General features: G+C 41.4%; 1 protein-coding gene across 2 annotated transcripts in view; it reads left to right on the forward strand.

Moving 5' to 3' along the window:
* Positions 1-27,529, forward strand: part of RAD18 (RAD18 E3 ubiquitin protein ligase) — a 109,379-nt gene that overhangs the window by 52,204 nt on the left and 29,646 nt on the right. For both annotated transcript variants that reach the window (XM_083492731.1, XM_083492732.1), the window contains exons 10-11: positions 4,131-4,262; positions 7,833-7,995. In XM_083492731.1, coding sequence (XP_083348857.1) covers positions 4,131-4,262; positions 7,833-7,995 — 295 coding nt within the window. The remainder of the gene's footprint in view (positions 1-4,130; positions 4,263-7,832; positions 7,996-27,529) is intronic.

Here is a 27,529-nt window from a genome sequence, read left to right on the forward strand (position 1 = left end):
TCCAGAACAAATTAAGTTCTTAACCTGAGGTACCACTGTGCTGTCTTAGGGCCAGAACAGACGTGACATGGAAATCCAAACCTGATCTCCCAAATGTGTTAATAATTGTTTGTTAAAACTTAGAAGCAGTTATCTTCGGCAGGGTGCGGATTTGATTTTGATCTGAGTGGTGGCAGCAGTGAAGATGCATTTAAGCATTTCCCACAATGCCATTTTCTCGAACAATCTGTCCCCTTAGGGGGGGGAAAGAGAGAGCTGGCATTAGCTTCACTAGGGAAAAAAGAGGCACAATGCAGATATTTAATATTGCTTGCTCTGATATAGGGGGAATTGTTTCCTGGTATCATCCCTGGGTTCCAGTAGAATTTATTATTTGTCAGTTGGTACTGTCAACTAGGGACGTGGGTGGCGCTGTGGGTAAAACCGCAGCGCCTAGGACTTGCCGATCGCATGGTCGGCGGTTCGAATCCCCGCGGCGGGGTGCGCTCCCGTTGCTCGGTCCCAGTGCCTGCCAACCTAGCAGTTCGAAAGCACCCCCGGGTGCAAGTAGATAAATAGGGACTGCTTACTAGCGGGAAGGTAAACGGCGTTTCCGTGTGCGGCTCTGGCTCGCCAGAGTAGCTTCGTCACGCTGGCCACGTGACCCGGAAGTGTCTGCGGACAGCGCTGGCTCCCGGCCTCTAGAGTGAGATGAGCGCACAACCCTAGAGTCTGTCAAGACTGGCCCGTACGGGCAGGGGTACCTTTACCTTTTTACTGTCAACTACTCTTCTGCATAATTCTCTTAAAGATTCCTACAGTTGTATAACTAGCACAAGCGTGTGTGCTTGTTTGTTTGTTAGCAGTAAATAGTCACAGGAAAAAAAGGTTGCATCCTTATTGTTGGACTGTTGTTTTTAATGCTGTTTGTCAAATAGTGTTGGGAAAACATTTCATTTTCCCGGTTTTTGGAATAAGCAGCAAACAATGTAGCCTGTCCATCTGCTTGCATTCTGCTTAATGGATGGTTTGGCATTCAGAAGTCTCTGTGGATGGCCTGTTTGGATGGATTTCTGAGAAGGCAGACTATGTGTATTGTGCTTGCATACAAAATACAGTTATCCTGCGAAGTCTTCAAAAGTGCCTTTTAAGTAAGTTGCTGAGGGCTGCTATATCATTTATTATCAAAATTGTCATTAATCAAATTATTATTTCCTCTTTCACCAGAGCCCTCCGCCATCTCAGAGATTCTTAGTGGATTTCTTGAGCCGTCACTTTTTTATTAGCAAATCTGAACTTTTAAAGAATGTTTCTGAAGTTTTATTACATGCTATGCTTTGGGATTAGGACTTCTTTAAGTTTTTAAAAGGAAATAAGTGTTCTGTTTATCCCAGTTTTTCTGGCATTTCAAAGATGTTAGTCTCACAAGCCAAATAAATAGTTTTGGCCTTGGAACAAACCAAAATATCGAGTCAGTGTTCTTCAACATTAAAATCACTTTTAAACAGTTATGTTTTATCTCCCTACGAGCCCTTTAAATGATGTACTCCTCACACTTTTGGGTACATAATGTGTTCTGATGGAACCTGAAAGTTGATGCCCAGTACAGATAATCTTCTACCTGAGCTGCTGTCTCATTTTTCAAACTCTTTAATGAGGGGATTAGGGACATCCAAAAAGGAGAAGCACTCCTTTCACAAAATACCAGAAGATGATGAAATGAATGCAGTCATCATAAGTACCCTGAATAGTCTGCTAACAGATAGAGTAGAATTTGTATGTGACACACACATATATTCCCTTCAGTAATATCCTGGTTAAATTGATGTCTTTGACAAGAGATCTGCTGCTCATAAAGCAGAGAAGATCAGGGAGGGAAAAGGAGCAGAGATTTTAGACCTGTGCATTGGAGCATTTTAGCTGAGCAGGATGGACATGCTTCTCTCGATAAATTGATAACACTGCTATGTGGGCTGTGTAGGTAAAGCTCCTCTGAAATATTTCAGTAAAAATACAGTCTAGTTACATCAGTCCTTTTAGCAGTGGGAACTGTAAGAAAATCAACAACCCACACAGGGGCTGTGTGTGTGTGTGTGTGTGTGTGTGTGTGTGTTCTTCCCCATTACTGTAGAAGAGAAAAGTCTAAGATTGCCCTTAATGTCATCTAACTCAAAAAATTACCATTCTAATTTCATGCCTCTTTGTTATGTATTCAGCGTTTACCAATATCTAGTCGCACAAGAAGGGAAAGGTGATCATTTTCTGTTGTTGAGCTTTATTGAAAACCATCCATAAAGGCCTTCGAAAGAGAATACTGTGAAGCAATAGAACCAATTTAAATGAAAGAGCACATGCATTGCTGCTGTGTATTCCTCCTCCTCCTCCTCACTAATCATTGCTGACATATTTGTGCAGGTACTTCCATTGTAGTGTTTGCAAACCACTGAGCAAACCTTTCCTCATGCAAAAGTTACCATCCCCGTGTCGTATCACACATATCTGCACAAGTGGCAATTCACTGCATCAGTCTGGATTTTCATCATATACAGATGGCAGTATTTTGCACTTGATCTGTCCTCAAGCTAATCCTTGAGGACATTTTTTTTGTTTGGTTTTTGGGCAATATAGTTGGTTTGTTTTTTGGCAAGGAGATGGAATAGAGATGGGATATATGTACCTTCCAGGAATAGAGCTGATTGTAGCACAACCACTCGTAGCATTTTCAGGAGCAGTAAGATGGTTGATATTTTGAGGATGTTGTGGCCTCCATCATTTTCAAGATACAAGGGAAGGACCAGGATATCTATTATGTCAGCAGTGAATGTCTCATCCCCTTCTTCTGCTAATTGTAATTCTTTCCCTCCCGCAAATGAGTGTATCAGCATCATATTTGACATTAGTCACAGATGGAAATGTCACTGTTGTTTTTGATGGGTACAGCACTACCAGTATTAAATATCTGGACAATGAAATTGGTGGGTGTGAAGCTTGTTGTGAAATCAGTGATTTTTAAGTAAATAACTCTTTCTGTCAAAGCAGTATTTGTAATATTTCCATAGTGTCATTTAATGTGGGTCACAGCAGCATTGTTTGTTTATTTTATTTATTAAATTTGTATACTGCCCTTTAGATTTCAGGGTGGTTCACAACATAAAAATAAAAGATTAAAAACCATTATTTTCGTTATTTCCACAGTGAGTAGGAGCAATGAATTAAATTGCATTAAGAGCAGAAAATATTTCTGCCTTGCAAATGAGTCCAGAAAGGTTACTAGTCAACAAACCTTTTTTGGGGGGAGGGCACCTTTTGGGATGTGTAGTGGTTGGGAGTTACTTGTGCGTAATCCGGCCCCGTTTGGGCTTTAGGTTGCCTGGTTAACCCTTCGGACTGCACAGCCCATCTCCGCGTGGCTGCCCTTAGTCACTTGTAGAATCTGTCTGTGGGCGTTTCTTAAACCGCTGCCAACATAAGAGCTGTTTGACGCCCAATCGTCTCCGCCTCTCACTGCGCGGGAGTCTCCTGCACAGGGTGGGCGTGGGTAGCGGGGTGCCTGGGCTCTCCTCACTGACTTCCAGAGAAGAGTCCTGGAGCCCCTCCACCTCCTCGTCCCGTTGCTCTCCTGGATCCTTGGTGTTACACTTATTTCCTTCCCCTTCTCCCAAGCTGAGTCTCCCCCCTGGTGCTGGGACCTTCGCCTGCAGAATCAGAGGCCTTCTCCTTCTCCCATGTCTCTGATGTCAGTTCCCTGACAGGATGCACCTGTATTCTTGATAAGGAGGAAGGGAGTGCCAACTCTTTCTATTTTTATTATCTTTTTGAACCCTCTCCTGTCTTTTTGGCCGATATTAATTGCTCTTAGCCATGGGCAAGTGACTATTTACAACTTTATATTGCCTGGTGTAATTGCTAGCATCCACCAGTTTGTTGTGAGGATCTGTTGCTGTGAATCGCTTTAGGTGGAAATGCACCTGAAATTGAAAGTGAATGAGTAATTAGAGGAGCCTTTGTCAACGTGGTGCCCTCAGGATGGTCTGGCCTCCCACTTCCATCAGCCCCAGCCAGCACCAGCTCTTCACCAGCACTTTCTATTCTGTTAGTATATTTATGTATTCCGTTTGCTCCTTATGTGCCAATGTGATTTTGTTTTTCAGGAAAAAAACATAAGGCTGAATTTCAGGCTTTAATTGACCAAGTGAACAAGAGAAAGAAAAATGCAAGTAAAATAAGGGAAGAAGGACCAGAGCAGGAAGAGGCAACTGCTCAAGAACTACCTATGGAGACTGGTACGCAGTGCTGATTAAGGCAAATTAATGTTGGATATTAATGTCTGACGTTTCTGTGCGCTGCTCTGGTTCGCCAGAAGCAGCTTAGTCATGCTGGCCACATGACCTGGAAGCTCCCTTGGCCAATAAAGTGAGATGAGCGCTGCAACCCCAGAGTCGGCCACGACTGGACCTAATGGTCAGGGGTCCCTTTACCTTTACTAATGTTGGATATTAATTGTTGAAAGAATGGAAGCTTGATTTTCCAAGAGCTTGGTTTGACAGGTTTCTGAAATATTTGCCTAACTTTAAGCCAGATTATTATTGTATTTAAGTGTATTCTAAGCTGAGTCTGAAAAGGTAGTACAATAAGTCCTCAACTTATGCAAGGTTTACATTCCAGGGATTGCTCCTAAAGCCAAAATTGCATATAGCCAAAACACCAGTGGTGGGTAGGATTGCCAGAGTCTTTTTTCCTAGACTTCTGCCCCCTCCCCCTTTCTTCTTATTTTTTTGCCAAGCCTGTTAAGCTGAATGCACATAAGTTAAATGCATGTAAGTTGTGAGCTTACCGTATTTCAACATCGGCCATTGTCGGTGTTTCATTAGAATCCACTCTCTCTTTTAAATGTGAGCATGTAAAACCACTTGTTGGAAACTTCAGATTTCCTTATTAGCCCTTGACATAGGAAGGCATTTCTGCTCCTTGTCAGTGGACACTTTAACCATGATGGGGCCTGAAATGTGTGGTATAATTTAGTACATTTTGGACTTCCGGCTCAGGGGGGAATTGGGTGTTCTCATTACACCGAACCTTACTTTTATTCTGTGTTGACTACTAGTAATTCAAAATAATCTTTCTTTCAGATCCCAGGCTGGTTCAGACACACATCAGAACACACCCTATGTGTTCTGAATTCAGAAACTCTGGGCTGTTCTGATCAAAGTTAGATAATGCAAACCAGAATCAAACTGTGTTTTTTGATCTTGGTTTGTTATTAAAATTATTATGGTTGTTATTTTTATCCCATATATGGGGAGCCTCATTTTTGACTGCATCTTTTGCATTTTCATGTTGGCAGTCGGTTTCGTTTAAGTTGTCTAAACCCCAGCCCTTCTCAAGTTAACAAGATTGCTATTTTGTCCTGTCAGAGGCTCTTGACTTGTTTCACTTAGCAAAAGCCCTCTTGAATAAAAATAAATAGAAATACCAAGATGTTTTTTGAACCTTATCGCTGACATCGTATGCAGTTCTTGAAGCCAAAGCAAGCTTGAGATGCTTCCAAGAATAAAAGTTATCACGTTTAGCCTGTTTGGCGATAGTTGTCCCGCTTTGTATATTTCGAAATATTATTGGATGGAAGAAGTCCAAACTTACATTCCTCTCTCTCTGTACTCTTTTTAGAAGGATTGTTTTGCAAAAAAAACTAGCAAACCTATCAACACATTTAGATAACATAATAAAAGCCACAATACGAGGGTGACCTACAAGGTCAACAAATGTTCAGAATTATCTCCTCTACAACAGATGGCATAGTTCTTTAAAAGCATGGTGACGCTGTCTGTATTAGAATCATAGAATTGCAGAGTTGGAAAGGGACCACAAGGGTCATCTAGTCCAACCCCCTGCAATTCAGGAATCTTTTTGTACAATGTGGGGCTCAAACCCATGACAGTGAGAATAAGAGTCTCATGCTCCATGGACTGAGCTATCCTAGCTGATTGCGTTGTAGTGTTATTTGCTCACTTATTTTATAGAATTGTAGGGTTGGAAGTTTATAAATCACTTTTCACCAGAAAATATCACAAAGCGGTTTACAAAGAATTGGGATTCAAAGTGTGGGTCCACAGCAGAGGCAGAACTGAAATGTGGGTGCCGCTAGATCCCCTTTGGTTTCGAGGCATATCTTAAATCATGCCTGCGCAGCTAATGTCCCAATACAGACCACTGGTGATTTCCAGTGCCCCATCAGGGGGCTGACAAGTGTCCTTCTTGTGGCTTGCCTTGGGACTGGCAAATATCCGGCAAGCCATAGAACTTCGCTAGCGGCTTCATGCAGCTTATCTTCTAGGGCAGGCTTCCTCAAACTTGGCCCTCCCGATGATGGGAATTGTAGTCTCAAAACATCTGGAGGGCCGAGGTTGAGGAAGCCTGTTTTAGGGCAACACTGTTTCCCTTGTTGTAGTACTGATGGGAGTTGTCTTCTTCTTCTTTGGCGATCACTCTTTGCCAAGTAAGATTGTTTTCCATAAACACTGTTTTAACAAGGAGTCCGTAAGTGACTGTGGAGGCCAATTTTGGATTCACACATCCTTCCACAGTGAGGACTTTGGTTTCCGGGCCAGAGTTGATCCCAGTGTGGATTTGCCAAGCGTGCACTATTCTTCCATTGCAGTGCTATGGAAAGGGTGTACCATGAGATCAAGGGTCAGCATAGTTCCCTCCATATGTTGTTGTTGTACTGATGGGAGTTGTTGTACATCAGCCCCAGCCATCATGGTCAAGGACAACGGTAGCTGTAGTCCAACAACATGTGGAGAACACTGTTTTCCGGTTAATAACAATAGGTGATAGAATACCTAATTGTATCCATTATACCTAAGCCAGTAAGGTCTATTGAATGGCTTTAGACCTCTGATTACCATGGTTTGTTACAGCTCAACGATGAACTTTCTTGGCATGTTCTGTCAAGGTGTACCATTCCTGGTTCTTCATTCGTAAAATGGAGGTCATAAGCATTTGAGCAACAAGATTTATTTTTTTAATGTACTGTAAATATTGTGTGCTGATATATTGGCTTGGAGCTTTATTGCCTTTCCCCATTCACTGCAGCCCCAACCCACCCCAGCCTTCTTGAAAAGCTGCCCCTGAAGGATGGGGTTAGGAACTGAAGCGGGTCTGAGAAATTGGTGAAAACTGTGGATTCTTCCTTGCATGAGCAAAATTACGTTCCCTTCATGCAACTGCACTTCGGGAGCCAAGCCATTGGACATTAATTGTGCTATGCAGAGGGCTAACAGTGGTAATTCTAAAGCTTTGCTGAAGAGCACCCAGATAATATTTGAGTTACAAAGCTTTAACACCACATGACTTCTGTGTTCAGTGATTATGAGGAGAATAATTCAGAGCCATCATTGAGAGTGCTTCTTTTTTTCTAGTTTTCTCTATCCTAGTTTCATCTTGTGATTGGGGAAAAAACAACACATCTCACTCATACAACAACACATGCATTCCACTCACTCTCATTGGCTGTTTGTGCAGTAGTTGTTGTTTTGCAGTAGGGAGAGAAATCCATTCCTTGTAATTTCTCCTTTCACTTTAACGCTGAGCCTCTGTGGAGACAGATATATATGGAGACATTGCTGAAACAGTTGTTGCAGTCTCACCATAAGAAGTTTATTATAAAGTATGGATTTTTAAAAGGGCTGTGCTATGTGCAAGTCACAAAATCCCAGTGTTTTCATCTCTGCATGTTCTAGTTATACGCAGAAGATTACAGGTACATTGTTGGGGGGTGGGGGGGTGGGAATCAATTGAACAGTCGCTGAGTCAATTTACTTTCCTTTGTGCTTTTTTTTCTTTCTTTCTAGGAGAAAAACTGAGTGTCGAAGAACAAACAGACTTGGTCCCCCATACAGATCCCTCTTTCAAAATAGATGCTCTTGATTGTGGAGGAAGCCAGCCTCCTGATTACTCTGAAGTCAGAGGATTGTCTCCTACTCCCTCCCATCAGTTCTCTGAATCTTCAAGCAGGTTTGTCTGCATGAAAGCCTTTTGGGTTTGTATTGCCTTTTCTCGTCACAGGGCATGGGACCATAAATGTAAGATGAATGTTGAAGGTGAGAGGACTTCATTTATATATGTAATTACAGGGCAGAGAGGGATGCGGGTGGCGCTAGGGCTTGCTGATCAGAAGATCGGCGGTTCAAATCCCCGCAATGGGATGAGCTCCCGTTGTTCAGTCCCAGCTCCTCCCCATCTAGCAGTTTGTAAGCACGCCAAGTGCAAGTAGGCAGTTTCAGTCAGACCACCAATCTTCCAAGCTCACTATTATTTACTTGAGAGGCGGGGAAACATGTGCTTATTAAACTGATTATCACTGACCATTGGTCGTACTGGCTGGGATTGATGGGAATTTAGTCCAGCGACATCTGGAGGCCATCAGGTTCTTTCCCCCTTGTTTTACATTGAGTAGCAGTAGCTCTCCAAGGCCTCTGGCAGAGAGCCAGTGTGGTGTAGTGGTTAAGAGAGGTAGTCACGTAATCTGGGTAACCGGGTTTGCGTCTCCGCTCCTCCACATGCAGCTGCTGGGTGACCTTGGGCCAGTCACACTTCTTTGAAGTCTCTCAGCCCCACTCACCTCACAGAGTGTTTGTTGTGGGGGAGGAAGGGAAAGGAGATTGTTAGCCGCTTTGAGACTCCTGAAGGAGAGTGAAAGGCGGGATATCAAATCCAAACTCCTCTTCTTCTCTGAAGGGAAGTTTTCTCTGAGCCCTGCCTAGTAATGCTGAGGACCTTCTCTTTGTAGAACATGTAATCTACTACTGAGCTATGACCATTCCTTTGAAAATTTGTAGTTAAAACATGAAAAGAAACTCTGAAGTTAAAATAAGAATAATAAAAACCCATCTTAATAAGGCTTATGCTTTTCTGACACTGCAGCTTGGGAGTATTGGGGAGTTCATTAAGGTCTTTTGCAATTTCTTTACACCTTTGGCATGATTTCATATTGTTCAGCTATGGGTTGGTGTCTTTACCTTGGGGCCCTCATGTGCACATGATTTGTCCATTCATGCTTCATGGGTGACCTTTACTTGACTTTCATATTTGTTTTCAATACAAAAGAGAATAATTAAACAGAAATGCACATGAGAATGTAAAGTATGTGAAAGAATTTTGAGGGGGAAATTTGGCAATGACCATGGCGTTCTGAGAAAACAGCTTTTGAAAATGTAAATTTGCAACATGTTTTAAGGAACAGATGTTTCCCATTGCTACCATATCTCTGGCTAGCAGAATGTTTGTCCCTATGTACTGCAGTCAAATCACTGACCATTGTTAGTATAGTTTTTTTTTAATCCATTTTGGCTATGACTTTGAGGAAAGTTGTGCCTCTTATGTCTGTGTCTGAAAAGTCAAATTTTATGCGCCATCAACTAACAGAAACAAGTGAATTCACAGCCATTTTTGCGGTGGCAGCTTATTTTAGGAAGAAAGGCACATAGGAATCTGCCTTGTACAAAGCCAGTATTGTCTACTCTGACTGGCAGCAGATTTGCAGGGTCTCTTTCATATCATCTGCTACCTGATCCTTTTAACTGGATATGTCAGGGGTTGATGAATTAAAAACCAACAAATCACCAAGTCAAGATGGTTCCCTTCCAAGAGTTTTTAAAGAACTCGGATGTGAAGCTGTTAACTTTCTTACAAAAAACAGATGTAACTTGTTTGTAAGATCAGCCTCCATACTTGAGGACTGGAAAGTGGCCAGTGTAGCGCCAACTTTTAAAAAGCGATTCGTGGAATTGCAGACTGATTAGCTTAACATTGTTGGGGGGAAATGGTTGGAAAGCATTATTAAAGACAGAATTGCCATATTAGAAGAACACGTCTTGCTGTGGATCAACATGGCTTCTGCAAGGGTTAATATTGTCTGACCAACTTTTTGGAGTCCTTTCAGAGAGTCAGTAAGCATGTGGCTAGGAGCTGACATTGTGTATTTGGACTTTCAAAGTAAACTTCCAAATCAACTTAACAGACATGGGGTAAGAGGACAGGAACTCTTTATTGCAGGTATTAATATTGCACAGCTTGAAGAGAATGGATGAATAAAAACTGACTTTTTTCGGAATGAAACATTGTCCAGACCTATTAGATATTATTCAGAACTTGCAGAACTTTCTTCAAAACAGAAAAAAGTAAATGATACATCCAAACAGTTCCATAACAATAGGCTTAGGGCAGCATAGGCTCAGCATCAGAATCAGGATCAAAATTCTGTGTCTCTGAGATTCCTGCATTACAGGGGGTTGGACTAGATGACCCTTGGGGTCCCTTCTAACAATAAGATTCTATTATTCTTGCCCCCATTACAGTCTGAGGCTGTGTGTTCCTGAAGTGCTTCATTATTTACACCCTACTTCCATGGAGCCTAGGAACAAAGTCTCCAGCTACCACCCTTCCAAGATGGCGAATTTGCAATTCAGTGGCCTCCCATGTCATCTAAAGTTAAACACCTCCTCAGAGCTACCAGAGAACAATAACAGTTAATTAACAACCTGTCAAGGAGAGCTCTTCTTGCTTCTCTTTAGATTCAATGGAATCTTCCAGTTAAACCCTTTCAGCAATACACATAGGCATTCTCCATTTCAGTGTCAATTAAACAATTATACTTCTGGATCAGTAACTGGTTTAAGAAAGGAAAGTAGAGAATATTACAGTTTTCCCAATAGAGGGATGTAGAAAGTGGACTCTTCCCATGGTTCAAATTGGGACATGTGATTCTTGTTCATGAATTGCTGAATATCAACTCCAATCAATCTCAGCAAGAATAGGCAATGCCAAGAGATTATGAGAGTTGTAGTTCAGCGACAGTTTCCCCACATGGGCTTTACACTGAACTGAAGGTGATTGAGCAGGAAAGAGATAATGGAATCAAGGTGGATAGCTTGATGAAGATGTTGACCCTGGGTGCAGCAGCTGTGAAAAGAGGCATATTCCTTGTTAGGTGTCATTAGGAAAGGGACTGAGAATGAAATTGCCAGTATACTAATGCTGCTGTACAAATATGGTTTGACTGCGCTTGGAATAGTGTATTCCGTTCTAGTTTCCACTTCTAAAAAATAATGACGTCGTAGAGCTGGAAATAAAAGCGCAGTATTGCACAACGTAAAGCAGGCTGCTGTTTTGAAAAGTAAACAAGTGAGCAGCTAGCAAAGAGGGTTACCTGGTTTAGAAAGAGGCAAACCTATGGCAGTGAACCATACAAATATAAAATGTGCAGCCTCTGAAGGTGGGTAGTTAGATACTTTACTAAAGCTAAGCAGGTTTAGCTCTGGTGAGTGCCGGGATCCAAGTCTGCCTGGGAACGCCATATAAAGCTTCTTACTTGTTGTTCGTTTGTTTATTACATTTAAATCCCACCTTTACCTCAAGGTGGTGTACATAGTTCTCCCCATTTTATCCTCACAACAACCCTGTGAGGTAGGTCAGCCTGAGAGTGAAGAAGAAGAAGAGTTTGGATTTGATATCCCGCTTTATCACTATCCGAAAGAGTCTCAAAGCAGCTAACATTCTCCTTTCCCTTCCTCCCCCACAACAAACACTCTGTGAGGTGAGTGGGGCTGAGAGACTTCAGAGAAGTGTGACTGGCCCAAGGTCACCCAGCAGCTGCGTGTGGAGGAGCGGGGACACAAACCCGGTTCACCAGATTACGAGACTACCGCTCTTAACCACTACACCATACTGGCTCTGACTGGCCAAGTGAGCTTCATAACCAAGTGATGATTTGAACCCTGGACTTATTCTAGTATTCTAACCTCTATTCCACACTGGTTCTCATGAGTTCCACAACTGAAGAAAGGTGGGGTGCAAATAAAGAAACATTTGGGCCTCACATAAGCCTTTAATTTCTCACAACATACCGGGAGTTTACAACTTAGTGTGCTTCTTATGTTGGATGCTGATTATAAACCTTTATTTTCACAGCCTGCTATACCCAGTAGTTTTATTTGATCCTGAGGTTTTGTTCAGTATTAAATGCTTAGTGGCAGTCTTTTTGCTCTGAAAAGATTGGGTTCCAGTATTTCTTTCTCAGATTCAAAATTGATTCATACTTTATTTAGTGTTATCAAACAGCAGAAAATGGCAATAGACACTTGGCTTTGTAAGTTTCCCCCCTAAAAGTAAACTGTTTCAAACACAACCTGCCCAGACTCTCTTTAAAAAGTGCTGTTTATTATTAGTGTGGTTGCTGTTTTACTTCTAACCTAATTGTGCAATCAGTTTGCAATCCTTTATAATCTATACGTCATGGTGATTTCAGTTTGGAACCCTTCCTGGTTTCCATGACCATGGAGATGTTCTGCAGATAAATACTATCTTAATTTCAAAACTGATTGGGGCAATGAAATAGTGGTTGAAAATGGTACTTTGAGTAGGAAGGATGAATTAATCATTAAAATACTGCTTCATAACGTTACATTCCATGATCTAAGTGCATAGGTACCTTATTTTTGTATTGTACCTATATTGTCTTCAATAGTGCAACTACTCAATTAGCAATAATTTGTTTTTATTCTAAAATACATGTGCCACTCTATGCTCCATACAAAAATAAATACACTAGAATTTAAAATGGTGCTGCTTCTTATTCAGAATGGTTACTGTTGCTTATAGCCATGTAAGTTTTCTAGGCCTTTGGTGGCATTGCAGAGCTGTTGGCCACACATTTTCTTTCTGAAAGAGCTTTCCAAGCTTTTGACCCTCCCTTTCTTCCTTCCTTCCTTCCTTCCTTCCTTCCTTCCTTCCTTCCTTCTTTCCTTCCTTCCTTCCTTCCTCTTTCTTTCTTTCTTTCTTTCTTTCTTTCTTTCTTTCTGCTTTTTCATCAAATTTAAGCCACATGTCCTTCTACAAAGATAATTCACAAACATTGCCTCTAATCCTGTTCTAAACACATTTTCTGGGAATCAAGAAACCAAAAGACACAAATGCAGAATAAGTGTGGTCAGAATCTAAACATATGCATACAAATGGTTTTAGACCTCTGTCTCTGTGACAAATCTGTATTGCAAAACATTTCAGGACTTTCATTCTTATCAATCCTGAATGCCTCTTTCTTTTTCTTTGGTATTTTGTATTTCTGTGTCCAAGTCTTTTTGGTGAAAGGACTGCATTGTAACAAGCAGGAAGTGTGAGGGGTTTTAAAGGTGAGAGAGACACCAGGGAAACCTTGCATTGCATCCTCAGGGGGTAGCATTCCCTTGCTCTAGTTGGGCCAGTAAAAACCTAAATGACTGGGGCAAGGTTTTTTGGGGGGGTCGGGTCGGGTTGGGGCTTTTGATATTGGCTGCCAGGTCCCTTGGTGCAAATTTCAGTTAGAAATTTGTTCTAACTTGCCAGCCTAAGTAAAAGCAGCCAAATCTTAGTATTGTAACCAACGGACATCAGTGAGTTTTCTAGCAGGGCAGTTTGTATAAGCAAAATTTTCCAAAGGGGAAAAATGAAGCAACTTGCTCCATCTTTGCATTTTCTCTGTCAGTCATTCTGAGAGATCCTCTGAATAACAACACGCAGGCTTTTCTGTGATTTCTCACACCACAAGGGATTCTGTGTTGCAGCTGTGTTTGCAGCTGTGCCAAGCCTCAGACTTGAGTTCCAGGTTTTATTTTGCATCTGGAGGAGCTGGTCTTACTAAGTCTCTTCTCTTCTTTGTCATTCACTTACCAACTCCAAAACGTGATGCAGACCATCTGATTGTAATGGTCCAATGTAATTTTTATATTGGATGTAATACAGTGGTACCTCGGGTTAAGTACTTAATTTGTTCCAGAGGTCCGTACTTAACCTGAAACTGTTCTTAACCTGAAGCATCACTTTAGCTAATGGGGCCTCCTGCTGCTGCCGCGCCGCCGGAGCACAATTTCTGTTCTCATCCTGAAGCAAAGTTCTTAACCTGAAGCACTATTTCTGGGTTAGCGGAGTCTGTAACCTGAAGCGTATGTAACCCGAGGTACCACTGTATATACAATGTATATTGTGTATATGGTTCTACATCACAGTGTATTACAGTAGTACCTCTGGATGTGAACGGGATCTGTTCCGGAGCCCTGTTCTCATCCTGAAGCGAACACAACCTGTGTCTGCACATGCGCGGGTTGCGATTCACCGCTCAGCGCATGCGCGTGACATCATTTTGACCGTCTGTGTGAGTGGCGAAACCCGGACGTAACGTGCTCCGTTACTTCTGGGTCGCCATGGAGCGCAACCCAAAAATACTCATCCCGAAGCTACTTCAACCCAAGGTATGACTGTGTTGTTATTGTTATGTAGGGTGGGGGGGGGGTCACTTAATGTACCCCTTTGGTAGAAACCCTTCCTTTGCTGTGTTTGCTCCACATCACTTGTTACTTGTAAGACAGCTGCTTACCATGTTGGCTCAGCATTAATTTAAAATGAACTGTTGTATTATGTAGATTTAAAGGTCACCCCCCCTTATTACCCACCTCTGCTTCTGATCTCAAATAATTTTAAACATCTTTCAGATACCCCGCTGTACAAAATTAGTTTTAACAGGTTTGGAACACAAAATGAAATATTTATCGGATCTTTTGAAGTAATTCCTTTAAACCACGTTGGAAGTAATGTGCAAATCTTTGTTCCTTTTGCTTAATGAGCAATCTGTAGGTTGAAGAAGAAGGGGAAGAGATATGAAATCTCAAACTTCACAACAATTACCACCGCTTGATTTTACTGGCCATTTGGGAGGGAAAAGTCTCTCTCAGGTGTAAACTGTTTAAAAATAGGATTAGGCAGCTCTGGGGTGTTAGTCAAGTGAAGAAGATGGAACAGCTGCTTATTCCTGTTCTTTGCATATCCCATGTGCCTAGCTGTCCTATCTTCAAGGTGGCTTTCAATCTCAGAGTGATAAGCACTGAGTGGTCTCTATGTCCCTTTAGTCCCTGAAAGCACGTCAGAGTGCAAGTAGATAAATAGATACCACTCCGGCGGGAAGGTAAACGACGTTTCCATGCGCTACTCTGATTCGCCGGAAGTGGCTTAGTCATGCTGGCCACATGAGCTGGAAGCTGTACGCCGGCTCCCTCGGCCAATAAAGCGAGATGAGCGCTGCAACCCCAGAGGCGGTCACGACTGGACCTAATAGTCACGGGTCCCTTTGCCTTTGCTTGAAATATCTAGGGATATTTTTCCAGTTTTATTTTAAAAGGAATAAGACAGGGTGGAATGTAGGGTGGCTCCCCTATGTTCATGGTAGCAGAGGCACCTGCTAATGGAAGATGAGGGAAGGTGATTTTGAATTTCTCCCTCTTCCTTGCAGCTCCCACCAAAAAACTGATTCAAAGAGTTGGAGGGCCCTGTAGAACAGGCTGGAAGGTGGCATAGCAGGTGACAAGTTGAAAGGCAAATTTAGCAAAAAATGCCTTTCCTCTTGTCTCTTAGTTTTGTCTCTTGGTTTTAAACGCGGTGTAAGGTAGTCTCTATGGGAGTATATTGTATTTAATTATGGGGTATCAGAGTTTTTAGGGGGCTAACCAGGCTGGGATAGCTGAGATAGCAGGCTTGTTGGGTTTTGAATGTCTGATGTAGATTTTTTCAATTTTGTTGTTCTGTATGGGACAATGGCAGTAAAGATTATCGTATCGATGCCTCTGATGGATTTCAATCCCTTCCGTGAGATAGTGCACCAGTTGGATTCCACCCATTCATTTAAAAAAATCTACACACACACTCAGATGTTGGGTTGAAATAATCATGAACTGAAGGAAAGTAGCCGCTAGTGCCTTTTCACAAATACTTAACAAGAGTTAGTGCAGAAGTAGATATGGTGCTGTATGTCAGTTCTATCACCATTCTCATCCTTCTGAACATGTAAACGATTGCACAACTTTTGCATACAATTTTGTCATTTATCCGGCTAAGATTAACTGAATAAATTGTAATTTAGTGCATCTTAAGGTTTTCTCCTCTTGTTCCCACGTCACCTCCTTGTTTCTGCTGCACAAGGTTTAAAGCAGTGTTTCCTAAGCCTGGGGTCCCCGGCTGTTTTTGGCTTACAATTCCCATCATCCCTGACCTGATGGAAATTGTAGTCCAAAAACATTTGGAGACCCAAGTTTTGGAAACCCTGCTTTAGAGCAAGCAGAACACCACCTTTGCACTTGTTTTGCATTTCTCTTGCAAACCTCTAGTTTCAAGTGTAAAATAAACCTTTTATGATCAAGGGCTGCAGATGCACTTTGGATCTAACCCAAAATCCCCCCCCCCCTCTATATATAATGTATTAATCCAATTGTTTCTATATAAGAAAAACATGGTTTTTTATCCCCTGTCTGGTTAGGCAGAAGTGGTCCTATTAAGTAAAAACAGGGAGTTGTTGACAGCATTGAGCATGTTAGCAAGGCATTTTACTAGCAGAAGTTTTGCAATATTAAATTTGCTTGCCTCGCCCTGCCAAGGGACGTGTTACAGCTGGTGGGGTGGAGAGATGTTTGTGGGGTCAGCCAAATGCAGTGACAAAAATCCAAGCACAGTGATGCACTTGAGAGTGGTGTCAGCTGCCTTTTTCGGCAGACAAGCAACAGGACCACCTCAGCAGCAGCCGACATAAAAAGTGCCATTTAGGGTCTTTATAGCTCTGCCGGGTGAGAATATTTAGAGTTGGAATATTATATTTAAATCCTGAAACATCAGTACTTTTAAGGCTTTTAAGTATAAAAAAAACCACTCTTAGGCATTGTTGTGGAGACTATACAGGGTCTTGGGAATTTCTGTTTTGACGTGCCGCGTGCGAGGAGGGCTGCTAGAGGTGTTCATTGTGCAGTTATGTTTTTGTGTAATGTCTTGGTCACTTAAACCTCCAATTGGCATAGTAGGAAAACCAGTAGTTCTTAGAAATACATTTAATGGGCTTGAAAATCCTGAAAATGCAAGAATATAGTACAAAACAGAGGTTCAAGTGGAATTACAGAACTCTAGAGTTGGACAGGATCCCAAGAGTAATCTAGTCTAACCCCCTGCATTGCAGGAATCACAGCTAAATGCCTGACAGATGGCCAAGGATTTAACTGAAAGTGTCTAACTCTAAGCTGACCGCACTATTCTCATTGATAAGAAGCTAGTCATTCTTGTCAGAATATTTATCGCTGGTTATTTGGGTGAAGAGGAGCTTGCATACTTGCAGTATTTCTTGCAGAATTTCTAGAACTCCCAGAAAGCAAAGCAGCAAAGCTCATCCTGATGGCATATGTTTGTCTTGCAAAACATTTTGCTCTTTTCATTCTTAATAGTAATAATAATAATAATTTGTGGATTGGGTATTCAGTGGCTTAGTTTTAAAAGCTTGCAATCGTTACTTGTTAATGGGTATAATGGAGTTCACAGAGGCATAGCATTGCACCATTAGTGCTTCCTATAGAGAAAATAGTCTTGCTATTAGGTCATTTGGTGCTGAAAGTTTGTGCCTCATTTTAAGTTTTGCTTTGACTGAAGACCGGTGCTGTGGACCAAATAAAATTGGTTGAAAATATTAACCAGGTGAAATGGAAATTAAAAATTAAAAAATAGTCCAGTAGCACCTTAGAGACGAACTAAGTTTGTTCTGGGTATAAGCTTTCGTGTGCATGCACACTTCTTCAGATACGGGTTTGCGTACGGAATTACCGTTTCAAGCAGTCATGCAAGCCTCTCACCCTCTCACAAATTAAGACATTATGTAGTAAGCTAAGAACTCAGTTATAAACTTCATTAGCTCTTCTCGGATGCATTTTATTTACCAGGATTACTGTGATTCCCCATAAACATCTGCCAAGACACTGAATTGCATAAATTCTTAAACTCTGTGGACAGTTTCAGAGCGAACTTTTTAGCATGACCAAAGGAGACTGAACTTCTTGACTGCTCACCTCACAGTTCTTTGCCAAAAACTGTGGATTTGTGAGATGGTTTTTTTAAAAAAAACATTCGAGAATCACATCAACATCAACATGGAGTCTATTTAATTGGGGGGGGGGAGTAGTGACTAGTACTAAAAATCTCCCCCAGAGATTTTTGGATCTGTATCTATGTTTTTATCTTGCTGTTTTATTGGTTTTAGGATGCATCTTGTTTTCAGTGATGCTGGTTGTTTTTCTATTGTATACTGCTTAGAGATTTTGAAAATATTAAGTGGTATATAAATGCTTTAAAATATATAAATAAATGCACAGAGAAGGGAAAATTGAACAGGGGAAAATTGCCGAAATCATTTAGAGATATGGAAGAAAACTTAGACCTAATTGATATTTGGAGACACCAAAACCCCACCTCTAAACAGTTTACTCATTATTCAGAACCCCATCAGAGCTGGGGTAGAATAGATCAGATCTGGGTGACAAGAGCACTCTCCATGAGAGTTAAGAATTGTAAGATCCACCCTAGGACATTATCAGATCATTGTGCTCTAGATATGGAGATAAAAAGTGAAGTGAAGGGACAATACAGATGGAGGATGTGCGAGAATTTATTTGACAGTGAAGAGGTGAGGGAGAGAATTAAAGGCACCCTAAAAGAATACTTAAATTTAAACCTGAACAAAGAAACCCCCATAGATGTAGTCTGGGACGCCAGTAAGGCGGTCCTGAGGGGTCTCTTAATACAACAAAATAATTATAGGAGAAAGGTAAGGGAGTGTAAGAAAGAGGAGATCCTCTCTCAATTGAGAAATTGTGAGAAAAAATTAATTAAAAACCCAACAGATGAAGCTGCTAACCGAGCCTCTAAGGTGTTACAATCTCAATACTCAGCAATATTAAATCAAGAGATAGAGTGGAAAATTAAATTTACAAAGCAAAGGTATTTTGAGTCGGCAAATAAAATGGGGAAGTTACTCGCCTGGCAGTTAAGAAAAAGAAAGAAACAAAACATGATAAACAAAATAATATTGGAGGATAACATCATAGAAGACCCAGAGGAAATAGAAAATAGGTTTACCCAATTCTTTGAAAAGCTATATGAAAAAGGAGGGGAAAACAGTGTAGAGATCAAGAATTATTTGGAACAAAACGAAAAGAAATACATATTAGAAGAGGATAGAATACAACTGAATAAGGAGATCACAGTAAATGAGATCAAGGAGGCCATTAGTAGAATGAAGACCGGGAAAGCCCCCGGGCCGGATGGTCTGTCCGCAAAATATTATAAAACATTAGAAGAACATCTAGCCCCGGTCCTAAAAGATGTGATCAATAATATCTTTCAGGGGGGGAAGATCCCAGCCTCGTGGAAGGAGGCTTACATAACTCTGATCCCCAAAACAGAAAAAGAAAAAACAGATATAAAAAATTACAGACCAATTTCTTTGCTTAACAACGATTATAAGATTTTTGCTGACATTATGGCCAGTAGACTTAAGAAGCTTTTAACGAAGTATATACACAAAGACCAAGTGGGCTTTCTACCAAACAGACACCAGAAAGAAAATGTCCGCCACATATTAAACATCATTGAATACCTAGATATGAGAATAGATGTCCCGGCTGCACTAATCTTTATAGACGCCGAAAAGGCCTTCGACAATGTTTCATGGGAATTCTTATTACAATGCCTGGGAAAAGCAGGCATTGAAGGCCCTTATCTGAAAGGCATCAGGGCAATATACTCAGAACAACAGGCCAGGTTGATTATAAATGATAATCTGACGAAACCATTTAAGATTAAGAGGGGTACAAGGCAGGGCTGCCCTCTGTCCCCCCTGTTATTTATAATGGTTTTAGAAGTTATTGCAAATAGAATAAGGGAGGCAGAGAATGTGAGGGGGATAAAAATTGGGAATAAAGAATTTAAGCTTAAAGCCTATGCTGATGACCTGGTCCTGTCTGTGGAGAACCCAGTGGATAGTGCAAGCAGAGTGGTTGAACTCTTGGAAGACTTTGGTAGGCTGTCCGGTTTTAGATTAAATAGGAAGAAAACAAAAGTCCTAACAAAGAACATGACTGAGCAGGAGAAAACTCATTTGGAAGGAAAGATTGGTATTAAAGCTGTGAATAAAGTCAAATATCTGGGAATCTGGCTCTCACCTAAAAATATAAACTTGGTTGAGGACAATTACAGCAAGGTGTGGCAGGATATTAAAAAGGACTTAGATACCTGGCATAGATTAAAACTCTCTTGGACAGGGAGGATGGCAGCCATTAAGATGTGCATCCTCCCGAAATTATTATTCCTCTTTCAGAATATCCCGATAATTAAAGGCACCTCCCTCTTTAAGAACTGGCAAAGAACCCTGACCAAGTTTATTTGGCAGGGAAAGAGGGCCAGAGTAAAGTTGAAATATCTAACAGACTCGAGAGAAAGGTGCGGATTTGCGGTCCCAAATATTAGGTTATACTATGAAGCAGCTTGTATCTGCTGGATAAAGGAGTGGGCCACCCTCAGAAACTCAGACCTCTTAGATTTGGAGGGCTTTAATATAAGATTCGGGTGGCATGCCTACCTGTGGCAAGATAAAGGGGAGGTCCACAGAGGATTTTCTAACCATATTATCAGAGGCCCATTATTGGAAGTGTGGAAGAGGTATAAAAAACTGATTGAGAAAGGTACCCCATGGTGGCTCTCCCCAACAAATATTATTAAAATAAAAAAAATAAATATGGCAGATGAAAAATGCACGTATGAGGATATCCTAGAAAAGACAGAAACAGGATGGAGGGTGAAGCCCTATGAGGTACTGAAAGATAAAATAAAAGACTGGTTCCACTTCCACCAGATTTACGCCTTATGGGGTGAGCATAAGAGATTGGGCATGAATGAAAAAAAATCGTGGTTCCAGGTAGAAATCCTGGAAAGTAATAATAAATCCCTCTCAAAAATGTATAAACAATTATTGGAATGGGACACTAACGAAGATCGGGTGAAAGGGGTTATGGTAAAATGGGAGAAAGACATCGGTCATAACATAGATTATAATAAATGGCAAATACTTTGGACGAAAGGAGTAAAATTTACAGCTTGCATAGCTTTGCGGGAAAATCTAGAGAAAATGGTTTATCGTTGGTACCTGACCCCAGCAAAGCTAGGAAAAATGTATAAATCTGTTGACAACACCTGTTGGAGATGTAGAGATAAGGTTGGGACCTTCTTCCATATTTGGTGGACCTGTGATGTAATAAAAGAATTTTGGACGCAAATTCATGACGAAATGAAAAAAATCTTGAAGTATAACATCCCCAAAACCCCCGAGTTGTTTCTTTTAGGGCTGATTGGTAAAGAAGTAAAGAAAATAGATCAAACTTTTTTTCAATATGCCATGGCTGCGGCGAGGATCCAAATAGCACAAAAATGGAAAACCTCTGACTTACCTGCTATAGGAGAGTGGCAATTGAAGCTATACCAATACATTGAACTAGCGAGATTAACACAAAAAATAAGACAACACAACTCAAGTAAACTTAAAGACGAATGGAATAAATTTTTAATTTATTTTGAAAACACCCAGGGAATAAATAATTTATCAGTAGACGATAGCTGAAATCATCGATGTACATTTGTTTTATTAGAACTGCAGTGGTAATATGGGAATTGGTAACTCCAAGACCGGGCTGGACGGAAGCTCTGTTAACTGTATTTGTACTTGTGGTTTCTTTGTTTTCTCTTTTCCTTTTTATTTTTCTTTTTTTCCCTTTTTAATTTTAATTTTTTTGTCTTTTTTCTTCATTTCTTGTCCTCCTGACGGGACGATTCTGTAGCCTGAGGGAGGCTTGTTCCTTTTTGAGGGAACTTGTTTTTTCTGTATGTTTGTACTTGTGGTACTTGTAGTATACTGTAATCTGTGTATTTTTTCTTAATAAAAATTTAAAAAAATAAAAAATAAAATATATAAATAAATGTTGGCTGCTCTCGAGAAAGTGCTTTTTTGGTGAGCACTCCAGTGCCACATTGAATGCATGTGGGTGCAACACTAAACCACAGTTGATTTATCTTATTAATTATAATAATACTGAAGGTGAGGGAGAACTGAGGAAAATAGTGCCCTGGGGTGAAGGGTAATCAAGAAGGGAGAGGGTGACTTTAGCCACTCTTGGCAGAACTGAGTAGGCTGTTTTTAGGATCTTGTGTTTGGTAGCAATTTTTGGTGGCCGGTCAACATCATTGGGCCCTGGTTCAGTTAACCCAATGCACTAGCTCAAGTGCTTGTCCTGATGGAACACTCAGAAGAGCACAATGTTGAAATCCTTCCTTTGTCTTGCTGAGAGACGTTGCTACAGCCAGTCATAAAAATCTGCTGCTTTAAAATATCAAGTACGCTCTACCTAGGCTTGCTGTTTAAAATATTGTTTTTTTGTAAGAGAAGTATAATTGGAAATAAGATTTCAAAAAAGTTGGTAATGATAGATTCCTCAGGCTTCCTAACTTAATTGAAAATTGGGTACTATCACTTTCTGACATGTGAGAAGCTGAAAATTGTTCAAATCCCAGGATTCTTTTTATAGAATGTTAAAACTTTCATGAAGTATTAGATAGCAAAGACAGTTATGTGTTCTTCGTGTATTTGATTAACTTTGAATCACCTAGCATTTTTTAAATATAGAAGATATTTATTGAGAGTTGAAACAATTCTAGGAAATGAAATGTATGGGAGAGATAATGCTTTGATTGATAGAAGGTATCTGACAGAAAATAACTTTAATTAGTAGTGTAAAAAAAGGCATCTTTTTCATAGCTATCATATAGATGGGGCTGGAATGTCTTAAATAATCTGTTTTTAAGTGATGAATGTGATATTTAATCTAGGTTTCTGCAGTTGAGGTCAAAATTACATCTACTGTATCTGCTGACAAGGCAAAATAGGCAATTGTATTTCCAATATAGGACATAGATTTATAATTTTTTTAGAGAGGTGTTTGTGTGTGAGAGAAAACACACACACACACAATATTATATATATACACACATACACATGATTAGAAGTATATAGTGGATAGATAATTAAATATTTTTAAAAGCTAGTTTTTAAAAGTAGCTGGTTATTTAAACCAGCCTTTCATTTTAAAAAAACCAAAACCCTAGCTGTTAATAAATTGCCTCCTAAACTGTATCCTTGTTCCCGTTGTCAAAAATCATGGCTCATTTATCTTATCTACCTGCTTCAGGTCTTCACTTCAGGATACAGGTTGTTAACGCTTGCCATTTCGGTTTTAAAAGAATCCATGTGAAAATTTCCAGCTGTACTCCGATTAATTTTGCAGTCTTAGTCATGCCTGAGATAATCAGGTGGAAGTGGTTTTTTTAAGAAAACCTTTATCTTGTGAATAGAAGAAGATAGGAAGAGCCTGCTGAAGCAGTCAAACATCCTGTTCTCACAGTGAACAAACAGATACCTGTGGGAAGAAGCCCTCAAGCAGAACATGGACGCAACAGCACTCTGCCCACCTGCCATTCCCAGCATCTGGTCTTCATAGGCATACTGCCTCTGACAGTGGAGGTGGAACATAGCTGTTGTGTCTAGTAGCCATTCATGGCTTTGCTCTTCATTAATTTGTCTAATCCTCTATTAAAGATGGCGGCCATCGCTGCCTCTGGTGGGAGCAAGTTCCAACCAAACACCGTGTGAAGAAGAAGAAGAAGAGTTTGGATTTGATATCCCGTCTTTCACTCCCTTTAAGGAGTCTCAAAGCGGCTAACATTCTCCTTTCCCTTCCTCCCCCACAACAAACACTCTGTGAGGTGAGTGGGGCTGAGAGACTTCAAAGAAGTGTGACTAGCCCAAGGTCACCCAGCAACTGCATGCGGAGGAGCGGAGACGCGAACCCGGTTCCCCAGATTACGAGACTACCGCTCTTAACCACTACACCACACTGGCTCTACCTGTCCTACTGTCTGATATCTTCCCGCATCTTAGTTGGATGTCACATGTTCTGGTGAGCAGGAGAAAACTTTTCTCCAAGCCATGCATAATTTTACAAATTTACAAGATTTACCTCTTGGCTCATCTTTTCTCTAAACTAAAAAAAATGTCCGAAATGCTTTAACCTTTCTCATAGGCTCCATACCCTTGATCATTTTGGTTGCTCTTTTCCGGACCTTTTCTAACTCTACAATATATTTTTGAGGCAAGGTGACCAGAATCATACTATTCCAAATGCGGTCACACCACAGATTTTTATAAAGGCATTATGATATCAGCAGTTTTATTTTCAATTCCTTTCTTAATGGTCCCTGGTATAGAATATGCCTTTTTCACAGCTGCCATACGCTGGGTCAATAACTCTACTGACCTATCCCCAAGGTCATATTCCTGGTGTGTCACCACCAGTTCAGACTCTGTGAGCATTAAACTGAAAATAAGATTCTTTTTTGCCCCAACATGCATTGCTTAACACTTGTTTACATTCAATTGTATTTGCCATTTGAACACCCATTTAATCAGTTTGGAGGAGTTTCTTCGCAATCTTTTTGTTTTAATGACCCTGAACAATTTTGTTTCATTAGCAAACTTTGCCACCACACACCTTACTCCGGGTCATTTATGAACAAGTTAATCCAGATTCTCATAAATTACAAGCTGTCTCTATGTGTCAGCAGGGCTATTAGACAGATTTATCTATATAGGTTGCTGCCAGCCAAGGTCAGAGGCAAAGCCCTAAGAAACTTCATTCTGAAGGGAGAAGAGAGAGGGCAGCAAAAAGGTATTTTTATCTCAAACCCATTTTTGCTTGACTTTCTGTTGAAAGAGGGAACCGCAGTGTGTCTTGGCTGTGACCATTGTTTCTAAAAGCATGTCCTTGAAGAATAAATGTTCGTTCTTCTTTCTTTTGGAAAGGACCTGGAGTTTGTAGCACCTAAATTACTATTATCTGTTATTGGTGTTATTCCCAGTTTTATGGCGGTGAATTCTACACATGTCAAAAACTTCCAAGGCTTAAAAAGTTGTTAACTTCCAGGATAAACAAATTCCGAACTAGATTTCTCCCTAGCCTCGTTCAGGCATTATCCTGAACACATGAAGGGTTAAATCAGGGACAGGCAGAGACATACATCAAGACTGAGATTTGGTGACATACCTAGAGCAGTGTTTCCCAACCACTGTTCCGCGGCACACTAGTGTGCCGCGAGATGTTGCCTGGTGTGCCGCAAGATGTTGCCTGGAGGGAGGCGGGCGAGTCCGGCGGCGAGAGGCGGGGCGGCGGCGGCGAGGAGCCAAGCCGCGCTCTCCTTCCTGCCTCGCTTTGCTGCCTCCTCCCCCCCCCCCCAAAGCTTGGAGGTTCCCCGGCAGGAAGGAGGGAACTTAATCCTCTCCAAGGGCTGCGGAAAACAGACATGCAAATGGGGGCTTGCCAGCTCTTCAAGCGCCGCCGGCTTTCTTCGGGAATTACCACTCGCCGAGCCCGGTAACGCTGACAGGCCGAGCCGCGGGGCTTGGCAGCGCAGCCGGCAGAGTGTGGGAAAGGGCGGCCGCCACGCGCCGGGCAAGGCGAGACTCGACGGGGAGGACACCGGCAGCAGCGCCCCCCCCCAAACCCGCTCCGGGCAGGTAATTCACAGAGAGTGGACAGAAGGAAGCCTTAAAGGGCTTCAGCCTCCCAGAGTGGCGGGGAATAATAATGATAATAATAATAATAATAATAATAATAATAATAATAATAATAATAATAATAATAATAGACAGGTGGTGTTTTTCTAGGTGAGGGGGTGGGGACTGTAATAACAAAAAAATCAGCTGTATATCAGCCGCTGTTTTGCAATGAGGAATTGCAAATAAGGAAGATCAAAAGGAGAATGTTTTTTGGGGGGGGACTCTCTTCCTCTTCCTCCTCCTCCTCTCGTTCTTGCTCCTCTTCCTGGCAAAAGGGCTGCTGAGACCCCTTCTCTCTTGGGTGCCGGTGGGTGCTGTGACGTTGACGCTGCTGTGGCAAGTGCCTTTACTTAGCAGAGTGCATTCCCCTTTACACAGGAGGGGAGGGAAAATAATTGAAACTTACACTTTCGTGCGTCCCTCCCGGCGTGACGCTGCGCGCTGACGTCACGGGGCTGTAATGGTGGTGTTCCTCGAGATTTTTTTCATCAAACAAGTGTGCCTTTGCCCAAAAAAGGTTGGGAAACACTGACCTAGAGTCTCTTAGGGAGCTTTGTGAGGTGGGTGTCTCCTGCCCAAACCCATGAGTAACTCAGTTTGGATGTTGTTTGGGGACTAATCCAGCCTATGTATGCAGCAGAGTGAAAGCACATCTGTCCTTGCTGCAAATCTGGCACATCAGTCCCATCTTTGCTGACCTCTCTCATGCACATCTTAAGCCACAGTTGCCCAGTTACCTTCGGATATTTTACAGGGAATGACTCTGATTTGGGCTTATGATTTTACAAACGTAGGCAGACTTTTGATGCAGCAAGGAGGACCGGTAAACCTTTTCCCTTTGCAATGAGTGAATCAACCCAAAGATGTAAGCTAAACGAACGACTGCATCACTCTGGCTTTCCAGGCATTAGTCAGCTGGAACCGATTCTAGTCACAAACATATTCTCAAGAGGCACAGCCATCAAAAAAGCATGCTGTTTATTGAATGCATCCAGGCATGCTGCACTGAATGACACAGGTGGTTGGATGGCACAGCTTTTGGGCATTTTTATTTCTGAAATTGGAGTCGGGGTTGGATTTGTAGCGCTCCCATCCTAAATGGCAACAAAATGTGAGAGTTGGGTGTGCACAGTGATATTACAAAACAAGTCCGGAGGGCATGTAGCCCAGACTAGAATTCCTTTCCAGCCCCATGTGATGGAAACGTAGGGGGAGTTTATGACAATAACCGTATGCAATGAATTCCTTAATCTCATTCCATAACCCACTCCAGAATGGTCTGTACCTTTCCAACATGGATGGGCAGATAGGAAGTTAATCTACTCTCTTTATCAAACCTTTGTAAACTTGAAGTTTTACCTATTCACCTTAATGCATAAATTTGGAAGGATCTTAGTCTATACCGACCCAGACCAATATGCTTTCTAGTCCCATCTTGTCAGCAGGACTGTCTCTCAGTTGTCCTCTAGCTGAATAGCTTGCAAAACACACCTGAATAAGGCACCTGAAAGTATTTGCAGTTACCCACCCGATGGGGCCATCCAGTTCCATCACTTTTAACTGAACTTTTATAGCAACCCACATTTTTCATTTCTGCTTCAGTCGGTCTGCCAGAAATACACGAAGACCTTAAGTAACCTATTTGTGTGGAGCTGAGATAGGAACAGCTATTATCTCCTGCCCTTTGTTTTATGTATGCTCCCTTGTGATGGGAGTTTGAGGGCATGGCAAATTAAGCATTCTTTCAAGAATGCAATAGCTTCCTCTGTTGCTTAACCAGCTCCAGATTAACTTTTGAATTTATTGGACAGTACCAATCCAATTCATTTCCCCTATGTTCCATGAGTGAGTTGTCACTGTAAATATGCAGCTTATTTATTTGAACATAATTCTAGTCTTAGCTACTATGATTTGTTATGCTACACTGAAACATGGGCGCTTAACTTAAACATATGCATTGCTTTTTACATATGGAAAAATCAAGCAGTCAATAACAGATGC

Source organism: Podarcis liolepis, assembly GCF_965112155.1.
Source record: "Podarcis liolepis genome assembly, chromosome: 2".
Taxonomy (NCBI): domain Eukaryota; kingdom Metazoa; phylum Chordata; class Lepidosauria; order Squamata; family Lacertidae; genus Podarcis; species Podarcis liolepis.